Source organism: Mus pahari, chromosome 16 (genome assembly GCF_900095145.1).
Source record: "Mus pahari chromosome 16, PAHARI_EIJ_v1.1, whole genome shotgun sequence".
Lineage (NCBI taxonomy): Eukaryota > Metazoa > Chordata > Mammalia > Rodentia > Muridae > Mus > Mus pahari.
Genome location: NC_034605.1, coordinates 14,379,993 through 14,391,943, shown reverse-complemented (window position 1 = coordinate 14,391,943; position 11,951 = coordinate 14,379,993). Strand labels below are relative to the sequence as shown.

At 37.5% G+C, this 11,951-nt stretch overlaps 1 protein-coding gene across 6 annotated transcripts in view; it reads right to left on the bottom strand.

Annotated features, from left to right (window-relative positions):
• Positions 1–11,951, bottom strand: part of Dip2c (disco interacting protein 2 homolog C) — a 391,262-nt gene that overhangs the window by 148,534 nt on the left and 230,777 nt on the right. For all 6 annotated transcript variants that reach the window (XM_021215980.2, XM_029547700.1, XM_029547702.1 and 3 more), the window contains one exon: positions 11,131–11,241. In XM_021215980.2, the coding sequence (XP_021071639.1) occupies positions 11,131–11,241 (111 nt within the window). The remainder of the gene's footprint in view (positions 1–11,130; positions 11,242–11,951) is intronic.

Below are 11,951 nucleotides of genomic sequence, written 5' to 3'. Positions count from 1 at the left end.
CAGAAGATGGCCTAATCAGCCATCATTGGGAAGAGAGGCCCCTTGGTCTTGTAAACTTTATATGACCCAGCACAGGGGAAGGCCAGGGTCAAGTAGTGGGAGTGGGTGGGTAGGGGAGGGGTGGGGGTGGGGTATAGGGAACTTTCGGGATAGCATTTGAAATGTAAATAAGAAAATAACAATAAAAAATAACTTTTAGTGATTTATTCCTAATTATTTAATTAAGGACTTTTTTGAATATGTATACTTATATGTTTGTTTGTGTTGTTACATGTGCATGTACATACATGTGAAGGCTCAAAGTTTATATCCAGTGTCTTCCTTAACTTTGATTCACTTTATTTGCTGAATAAATAAATAATTTTAAAAAAACAAAAACAAATGAGACATGTGAAGGAGCTCTCTTTTCATTAAGCAAAGGTCTCCAGGAACAGAAACAAGAAATACATACTGTGGCTGTCATAAGAAGGACAGATTGTTTCTGGCCAAGTCAAGCAATATATAAACTAATAAAGTAACTAAATTTTAAAAAATCTATTTTTAAGGCCTGCTAGATGGGTCAGTGAGTAAAGGTATCTGCCACCAATCCTATAATCTGAGATTGATCTTCAGGACTTACATTGAAGGAGGCAAGAACTTACTCCCATAAAAGTGTTCTTTGGCCTGTTTATACATGTCATTAAATACCTACACACATACACAGAACAAATCCACTGGATCATACACATTAAAATATTTTCAATAACAGCAAGTGTAAATTGTACTTTAACCTTAAAGCATGACTAAATGTTTTTAAAACATCTAAAAGATGTTTCCAAGTAATTATATTAAGATCAATAACTATGAGGAAAATAAGAGTATCTCCTCTTCAGACTGTCTGATCCCAGCACATGAGCCCCGTCTGCATATGACACAAGGGTAGAAAGAATAACTTTCTAGAACTGAAGAGGGCCTCTTGAGACTGCAGCTTCATTATGGCCCACAACATTCTATGCAAAGCAGAGTAGAAATGTTTGAAACAGACTTTTTCTCCATGCATTAAGATGTTGCATGGAGTTGGCTAATCCAAATCAAACCTCATCTACTCAAACCAAACAGAGTATTACTGCTAACAACTCAAAATAGTGACCAGATGAGAAAATAGACCTCTGTAGCAAGATGAATTTAAAAAGATGCCCAGTGAGAAAAGAGACCACAGACATGTTACTACACGACTTTCCTTCCAGCTGCACTCCTCCCTTTTGTTCTTGTACATAAGTTGATATTATGTTTAACTCAAACTAGTAAGGAAATGACCAGTATTGTCATTGGGGAAAGTGTGCAAGAATCTGGCTTTAAATGCTATAGATTGGTGATATTTAATGATTACCAACTTGATAGGATCTAGATTCACTTTCAAGACAAACCTCTGGCCATGTCTACTAGAGATTTTCCACATTAGGTTAGCTGGTATGGGAAGAAGAACCTCTAAATGTGGGTGGTACCATTCTATGGGCTATATTGTAGTACGTGGGTTCCAGACTGCAAGACTGCAGAAAAAGACAGTTGACTGGGTACAGGCTTTCATTGTCCTCTCCTTCTTGACCAGGGACACACCGGGAACAATAATCTCTTGTTGTTGTCACCATACCTTTCTAGCCATGGTGGACCATATATCCTCGCAAACTATAAGCCAAAATAAATCCCTTCTTACATTGCTTCTTGTTTGTCACAGCAACAAGAAAAGTGACTGGTATAATGTAACAACCACAGAGTCAAATTCTGCAGGAGAAAAGGGCAAGGCTAAGCTCTGGGCTCAGGGCAAATGTTTTCTGTTCTGTCTCTGTCTCCAGAAGGTGTGAGAACCAGGGGAATCACAGGAGTTCCCAATAACCCAGCCAGTCTCAGTACCCTGGACCCATGGAATAAGAAGCACTGTATAAACATGTAAGGCTGGAAGGGTGGGTGTTGCCTGAGATATAGTGTGAACCCCACCTAAATTCTGAAAGAGTACATATAATTAAAAACTTTGAGAACAATATGGTAATATGATAAATGGGTTGCTGCAAATAAGATCTTCCTTTTAACTTCATGAGTCTATGAATGAAATTTACCAGCTGTGATACATTAGAAATGCATTAAAGGACTTGATTAAATGCCCCACAAAATCTTAATTAAAATATTCTTGATGCAGTTTTTCATCCACATGAATTAAAAACTAGATGAGAAGCTGTGAATGGGAAATGAAGAGAAAAGAATAAACCTCACTCACATGAGGGTATTTGACAGGATGATGAGGGTCCGTTTACAGAGATGTCACAACGTCTTTCTAATGAGAGTCTGTAATGGCTAGAGATTTTAACAGGGCCTGCTCATCACATGAGACACACAGACCATGTTATGAATTTCAATTGTCAGAAATATAAATGCCTACAAAGACAAAACTCACAGGAAAAGACCTTGATTCTAGGTATAGACTTTACTGCAGAAGATAACTTCTTATTCTTAAATATCAATACTCATGAGTACCAAGAGGTGGCTGAAAGCTAGGAATCAATAGCCTACAAAATCAGAGAAATGAAAAAATTACTTTAGGGTAGATCCTAAGGTGCCCTTAATATAGGTACCACAGCAAAAAATAAAGCAAAGCAGCTTACTGATAGCCCAGGAACTACTAAATAAGACAGATGTCAAAGAATCAAGGAGGTCTCCCACAAATAATAGTGATTTCAAGCTATTGGTAGCATGGATTTTAGTGCTCTGAAAAAAATGTGCTGAGCTCTGTGATGAATAAAAGAATTTGGGAGCCCAGCAAAAGACATGAGGACCAAGAATTAAAGTCACTGCTCATGAACCACATTCTGCTGTCCTCTATGAACAGCTAACCCAAATCTATAAAGGGTTCTGGATCCAGAGAACATCATGGAAGTTGTCTTTGGAGTTGGGTAGTTAGCTCTTTCAGTGATACAGTGCCATCTTTCTTTTCTGTGTGCTTCTCAGCTCTAAAAGTCTATAGTTCAGTCACTTTAGTAACTTTCCTTCTATTAATAGCCCCAAAGCATCCAAATATAGACCCTAAATGATTTTAGGCCATCTTCACACAGCACTAAATTAGCAGACCACTATTGTTAGTAAACAATTAGTTAGGAACTTCTTATATTTATAGCATCAAACAATCATACTAATTGAAATTTCTTTAGCAGAACTTTGGCAAGTCCTGGACTTAATAAACTTAATAAATGTCTCTGCATGCCACACAGTGCTTGAGGAAAAGGCACCAGTTGTCTCTGTGAGCAAGTTTATTAAAAGCTTAGTGATACAGCAAAATGTTGGGTAACCCATTTCCTGCAAATATCTCTTCCTAAAACAATCACTGTAAGTGCCTGATTTGTAAATCTATTCAGTCAGACCCCACTCCTCCAGTGGGGATAGAAGATGGACCTTTCTGGCTTCTGGAGATTTCTGTACCTTACTACATCCTCTAGTAAACATTTAAAGTTTTTCTTTTCATTCAGTACAGAGAAAGAAGACACCAAAAAAAAAAAACTAGTAATGGCAAATACATCTATTTCTGTAGAAACACAGGAATAAGAACCCAAGCTTTGGTGGGAAAATACTGGTGCTATTGGTTACCACCTGCATTAGCTTTAAATTGACTTAAAATTAAATACATTGTTGTTGTTGTTGTATTGTTTTAAGGCAGGGTACCAAAACATAATCTAAGCTGGCTTCTAACTCTTGGTAATCCTCCTGCCTGTGCTCAACAATCACCCAAATAATGTAGATGTTCTGTTCTGACCACAGACTGCAACAAAACTCTGAGTCACATGTGAACTGCAAGGACTTTGTTCATCTCTCTATAGGCATAGTGAATGAGACCAGACCATTTATCTACAGGCTCTGGTCTAGAATTCTGAAGTTAAACTCCTCCAATCACTCCACAAAATACAGGTTCATTCTATTCATGAGACTCTCCATGTCAAAAAGGTTAAGTAAGATCATTGAACAGTCAAGTCAGGAAATAGACAAAAAAAAAAAAAAAAAGCCGGGTGGTGGTGGTGCATACCTTTAATCCCTGAGTTCGAGGCCAGCCTGGTCTACAAAGTGAGTTCCAGGACAGCCAGGGCTACACAGAGAAAATCTGTCTCGAAAAAACAAACAAAAAATCCTTAAAAGAGCATATAACTCTTTTGGAGTTTTGAATTTTGTTTGAGACAGAACCTCCATATGTAGCCCAAATTCACATAAAGCTGAGCAACTGAGGCAGGTAGATCACAAGTGCTGGGAATGAAGGTGTGTAAGAACATACCTAGGCATACTGACTCACTCTGAAAATGACTAGTCTCCTGAAAAATGAGTTAGCACAATACATTGGCTGCTATTAAGAAGAGAATCCTGGGGAGGTAGAGGCAAGCGAATTTCTGAGTTCGAGACCAGCCTGGTCTACAGAGTGAGTTCCAGGACAGCCAGGGCAACACAGAGAAATCCTGTCTCGAAAAACTAAAAAANAAGAGAATAATCCTGGTAAATTATTCAATAACACCCATGCTATCAAATGTATATTATGTATATTTGGTGTTAATCGGTGGTGTATTGAATAACATGTAGTGTGCCTAACAAGTGTAAAATAACATGAAGATACCAGTGTAGTGTCATACATGATAGCCTTCACTGCCCCTCAAGCCCACTATGCCTTGGCCATTCACTCCTCCTCTCCTCCTCCTCTTCCTCCTCCTCCTCCTCCTCCTCCTCCAATCCCTGTCAATTCCAGACATTTTATTACCCTCTCCAGTTGTACATTTTCCATAACAACACATAGATGAATTCACAGGATACCTGCCCTTTTCAAGTTCACTCTTTCACAGTAATACATCTTTAGTGTCATTGGTTTCTTTTCACGGATTGATATTGCACTTTTTAGCACTAGCAATCTACTGTCTCGTGCATTTTAAAATGGATAAATAAAAAATGGGTAAATGAAGATACATTATCATTTCTTCCAATTTTATCCATCAAGAAAAAAGTTGCTGTGAACACTGGTTCCCAAGGTTTTTGTTTGGCTGTTTTTTTTTCCCAACAACATCATCAACTCCTTTGGATAGACAACAGAGAGTTTAACTTTATAAGATCTACCAAACTATCTCCTTAAATGACTATATAATTATACATCCTCACTAGCAATCCCTGTTGCTCCATGTCTTTCCTATCCCTGAGTTCTCATTATTTTGAGAGCCTGCATTTCCCTGGTGACACACCCTGAGCATCTTCTCCCATGCTCTATTGACCATCTGTGCATCCCTTTGGGGGTGATGTCTACTCACATCTTCTGTCTCTGTTTTAACTTGGTTGCTTTCTTACTCTTTTAATAGTCTGGCTGTTAGTCCTTTATCACTTATCACTGAATGGTTAAAATAAACTCAGATCTGTGGCCTATCTTTCATTATATTTGGGCACAGATTTCCAATTTCAGTCAAGCCCAGGTTTTAGATGCTCCTTTTGGGGATCATGCTCAGATATATTACCTAAAATTGACCACTATACCAAAGTTCACCTTGATTTCTTCCATGGTGTCTTCTTGGAAACATTTATGCTATTCAGTTCAGACCTAAAGTCACAGTCTAGAAGTGCTTTTTGGTTTTTGTTTCAATCCTATACATGTGCAGTTGTTCTGCTATCATTTGTTGAAAGGATCTTTCCCCACCACTGGTGCATTCTGGGCTGTCTATGGGACTCCATTGGTTCTGTCCTCATTTAGTTTCACAGTAAGTCATGGACTCCAATGCACTGTTCTCATCTCTCCTACACTATTCTGAGCTGGATCTCCACACTATGTGAATTTAAGAATAAACGTTCTGACAACAATGACAAGGACAACAATAACACTGGATCTCTGATACCCTCTCAAAATATGGAATTATTGAAATTGTATTTAACATGTCAATCAAGTCAGATGACATTTCGTTTTTCTTTTGATACTGGAGTTCTACTTGGCAAGGGCTCTCCCACCATTGAGATAAAGTTCTAGCTTTATAGAGGAAGTTATTTGAAATGTTATCTGAACAAAAGTAAGTTTTCCTATGTAAACCACTAATAGAACATATATTGTCTTGATAGCACATGCTATCTGATGTATGTGAAGGTCAGAGAACAACCTAAGAGAACTGGTTCTCTTCTTCCACCATGTGGATTCCTATGCTCAAAGTGAGGTTGTTAGAATTGGTGGCTTTACAAGCTGAACCCACTTTAAAGACAGTATCTTGGTATAGAGCCTACTCTGTCCTTCAGATCCTAATCTTCTTATACTGACCTCACAAATTCTGTGGTCACAGGTACCTAGGTATAATGATAAGAAAACACTGTAAGAACTATATGAGGAAAACAGTAAATGAAAGTAGAGAAATGCCCCAATATCACATAATGCTCCGTTCATTTCTCATCGCTACATTTCATACAGTGAGTTTATTGTTGGTCACCTATGAATTAAGGGTGTGAAGTCTCCTTTCCGCTCTTGCCTATTCTGTTGTTTCAGTCCTTGTCCCCTAAGAATTTTAACTATGATTACAATGCTTTCTTTCTCCACTTCTTTAATTTATAACTGCATATTATTAAATGGAGATCTCTTGTTGAAAATACAGGCTTGAGTCTGTATTTTTTAATCTACTCTGAAATCTTTACATATTTAGATTCCTGAGATTTATGCTGACTGTTGATAGATATTAGCACATTAGTAAGTGTGTTACCATTGTTTTATATTCTTCTTGTTTTACACATTTTTTTTCCTTTTCTAGTACTGAGTTTTATATAACCCCACTTTTCTCTCTCTTACCATGTCAATTATACTTTACTATAATACCTTTTGCATAGGTGCCCTTGAGTTGACAACATTTATAATTAATCCAAGTAGACTTTGAAATCAGATAATACTAAACCTCATAGGTGGTGTAAGGACTTCATTACAAAATATACCTCAAATCTTTGCCTGTCATTTCTTTTACTGATACACAGGCTATAATTACTACATAGGTCAATTACTTTTAGGTCAATTAAAAATACCTATTCTTATCCACCATTTATTCTTTGATATATTTAATTGAAATATAACTACATCACTTTCCCCTCTTCCTTCTCCTCTCTCTAGCCCCCTTACTAACAACTCTCCTCGAATCCCTTCCATATCCCCTTTCTCAAACTGACAGCTTTTCTCTGTAGTATTGTTACTTATGTGTATACACAAATATATATGTGTATGGATGCATATAGACAGACATAGACCCTGTATCTGTGGCTCGGAAAACAGGAGGTGGAAAGACTGTAAGAACCAGAACAGGAAGTCAGCTGTGAAACAGTCTCTCCTAGAAATGGCTGCATAAACAATGCCAGAGCAATGGCAATATCAATGCACATGTTAACACGGAAACTTTTCACAGTGCCCCAACTCCTAGAGAAAGAACTGTAGGTAACTAATGACTGCTGGGAGAAAGGAAGTTAGCCTCTGGAGGTATTCTTGAGTTTATCAGATCTTGAGTATTAGGCTCTCCAAATCCCTGCTTACACGATTCATTTACAATTCTGAGTCAACAGTCTCCCTATGACGTCAATTATTTGATGAATCTAAGCAGACTCCTTAGCTTTCCTTAGTATGTTTGGTATTTCTTTAATGAGGACAAGTCTGACAGCTTCTTACAATCTGACTTACAATCTAATAAGGAATCTCTATATTCTTGATCTCAGTGCACTGTCTTTAGTATTTTCTCATTTCTTCTTTTTGTGGAGTTAACTTTTCTAATGTCCTAAGGAAAATGTTTACCTTTTTCACTTCCTGAGATCTTTTTCCTAACATGAGTATTTGACACCAATATCTATCTAAGTACCATTTCCATTGTGTACTTCACATTTTGATTCAGGGTCTTTTCTTCATATCTATATTCCAACAACATGTCTTTAACCTATTTCTGCTTAGAATAAGAAACCCATTCCAATCCTACCAGCATATCCTTAAACATTTCTAAAATCTCCTATTTAGTAGGCATAGGTAACCAAATTAATTTCTTTTTCTTTAGTATAGTGTCAACAAGTCCTTATGCTCTTTTACTGCACCTCCTGCATTTTCTCCCATGAGTTCCTAGAACACTGCTCCTGGAATAGAACATTTAGTGGGTCTAAGCTATTACCTGCAGTAGTATGTAAGCTGCTCATCTTAAAATGCTGCTAGTCAGGCAGACAGAATTTTAAATTTAATTTAATCTTCACTTATTGAAAGTTAACTGACCATATGTATATACTGAAAACCACACCAGATACAGCATCCCTTTACAGATGCATTGTCACCATTCTGGGGATAGTAAATAGAATGTATAGTCCAATTCAATATGACTATGTACACTTTTGTCTAAAAGCCCAAGTATTCTAATGTGAGAAAGAAATAAACATGTTTCTATTACCATCAATAAGGAAGAAAGTGAGTTGTTCAGAGAAAGCACAGGTCAGCAAAACCAGCTAGCATGAGAAAGAGAAACCTTCAACTAGAAAATTAAACTTCAGGATAAAGGTAGAAATTTTTCTAGGAAGCTCTTTGATAGCAAAGATGGTATTTGCCACATTTTGCCTCAGCCATAGGTCATAGCAAAGTGCTCAGTATACAAAATCATTTCATACATTTGTTGAAGGAAGTAAAGGAATGAAAAAGAACAGAAAAGCAAGATGCAAATTTAACCCTAGAAACTAAGCATAGCAAAGCTCACATCGTGAATGGGGCAGGGAAGGATGACAGTTTGAGAGGTAAATTTCAATGCTTACGTTTTATTTCATATTATTTCTCATCTTTTAAAAAACTGAAACTAGAAGAAAATCTGTCACAATAATCGTCAAACTCAGACTCAAAAAGCTTTTTATTACTTAACTACTGTAAAGCTTAAAGCCTGTTAATGCTTAATATTCATATTTGCAATATTAAAAATTAAGTAAGAACCAATGAGATGTATCAGTAGATCAAAGTGCTTGTTGCCCAAGCCTGGCAGTCCAAGGTTAATTCCCAGATCCATGTAAATGTAAAGCAAAGAAGTGACTACAAGCTCGCCATCTGAGCAGCGCTCCCCACCCATCACAAGTACTATGAGAACTCGGTTAAACAGCTCTTTTAAACCCAACACTTTACAAGCACTTGTCACCATATGCCATCACATGTGTGAAGCTTCCAAACACAAACAAACATACAAAAACTACTGTCTACTCATGAAAGACTGAAGATTTAAAAGGAGAGCAGCATGCCAGTATCATTCTGAAAAACACAAGAACCTCATGATCTCCCCAGAAGGATGAATGAAGGTCATTCTAGAGATGCTAGATCTGTTCCGGATTTGATTGCAAAGGAGACCAGTAGAGAGTGCCTAATCTTATTAGCAAAGCAAAGCAAAAACAAAACAAATAGACTAAAACACACACACACAAACACACACACACACACACACACACACACACACACAAACATGTTTATCAAGCCAAATGAGTCATTCTAAGCACATTGTAAAAAAGCACCTTGCATTTAACTTTTAACATGTTGTCAGTCTTCTTTTAGATGTCAACTTAACCTCAAGATTTTCTACTGTGAAATTTTGATTACACAAACAGGATACTTAGCTAGAAATGAAGCTCTCATATAGATTCACAAAGATTGTAAAGTACCTAACAGAGTCTGACTCAATACATTCTAAGTGCCCAATAAATGCCCTTACAGTCATTCATTTTCCAGACTTAGGTGCCCCACTACCACCACCACCAATAAGTACCTTAAAAAGAACAGAAGAAGACACACTATTACTAAGAATTACTGCCAGTAATAGTGACTCACATCTGAAATCTCAACACTTGTGAGCTTGAGGCAAGACTGTCACAATTTGGAGCCAGGATGACTGACAAGAACTAAAATGTTAGCATCCCTGAATCATGGGACATTTATCTTTGATTGGGGTTGCAGTAGTAGCCAGTTGAACGACTACTGGGGCTTGATGCTTTGCCATATTGAATGAGTTCTTAAGCAGCCCAAGCTAAATTATCAAGAATTCATTATGGATTTTGAAATAATATATAAAAATATAGTCTACAGAAGTTAAATTTGCTACTATATAGCAAACTATACTGATTGTTAATTAGTTCAATTATCTATAAAGTAAAAAATATTTCATAAGTAACATAATTTGTTCACTGAAGCAACCAAAGCAGCTTTACTAAAAGTAGTCAGATCCCTTCAGATCTCGCAAGGAACTAACAGGCTCTTTTCTTGCAAATTACCTAAATCTTCCATGTTAGCCCAAGAAAAACAAAATCTCTACTAGGGAATTCTGAAAAGATGCAATAGCAATTGAATAAAATGAGCTACTATCTCACTTCTTTTTATATTTTTTAAAAAAATGCTTATTTATGTTTGGGGACATGTGAATGCAAGTGCCTGCAGAGTCCAAAGAGGTGATGAGGAACAAGAAGGGGCAGTGGGGGAGGAGTGATGATTTAAAAAAATCTCCTAATGAAAGCCTTCTGTGTCTTGGTGGTTTGAATAAAAATGGCCCCATAGGCTCATAGGGAGTAGCACCATTAGGAAGTGTGGCCTTGCTGGGGTGGATGTGGCCTTGTAGGAGGAAGTGTCACTATAGGGTGGGCTTTGAGATCTCCTAAGCTCAAGCCAGACCTAGTAGTTCATTTCTCATCCTGCCACCTGCCAATCCTGATGTAGAACTCTCAGCTACCTCTCTAGCACCATGTCTTGCCTATATGCTGCTCTGCTTCCCAGCATGCTGATAATGGGCTAAACCTCTGACCTGTAAGTCAACCCCAGTGAAATGTTTTCCTTTATAAGATTTGTTATAGTCATGGTGTCTCTTCACAGCAATAAAACCCTAAGACATATGTACAAAACTCACTGTTAAGGTGCCTACTTATCTGTTTACAGATAACAAGTATTTAAAGAAGTAACAATTATTCTATTACCAAACATGCAAGAGCGGGTATATACTGAATGGTACATAAGTTAGAGCTTTACCTATACAAAGTCTAAGTGTCCTAAGCTTGTGCCTCATAGCCAATGAAAGGCATAGCCAATTCATGCATGGTGACAGACCCAAGTACAGTGAAGTCTAGAGCCTCCATACAGTTCCTTACCTGACCGATAACGTTCATCTCGAGACCCTGAGGATCTTCGGCGATGGTATCGAGAAGCTGAGGAAGGAGTGACAGGCGCCCGTCGCTCTTGAGGCAGAGCTTGGTCCACTCCTAGAATAAGGTAAAACAGCAGGGTGAGCAGGAGGCTGTTTTAACAGCTAAGCTAAGGGAACTTAGTTACAATAAATATTCACTCATTGCATTCCTATCACCTACTAGACCAGCTGGGACTGAGAAGCCTGGGAGGAGGTGGTAAGACATATGCAAGGCTGAGTCTCAGAGTTCTTTCAATTGTGGACAGGGTATAGGCAAGTGTTTTTTCTTGTCATAGTGCCCACCAAAGCATGGAAGAAGCATGAAGCCCAAGACAGGATGATGATGATGATGATGATGATGATGATGATGATGAAGAAGAATAAACAGAATGACCATAAAAGACCTATGAAATTTTAAATTTTTAAGTATCATTGAAGTCAACTTTAAAATAAACTTTATAGATTATTTGTATGTAACTTGGTAACTGGGAAGTTATCCATATGTAGCATCAACTTTCAGCTTTTGTCATTCCCAATTACTAATTTGCTAAAATCTTGCTCCATTTAATGCTAAATAGAAGAACAAGATGTACTTGAAAGCAGCTTTTATGAATTACCAAAAATGTTATCTTAGTCAGATTTAAAGACAAAAGCTGACCGACCCCATATCTGCCACTCAAACTATCAATTACTGATGTAACACAGCACCAAGGAGCACAATGTAGATGAAACTTAGTAGTACAGGAAAGAGTCCATCTTTACAATTTAGACATAAAGAACTTGCTC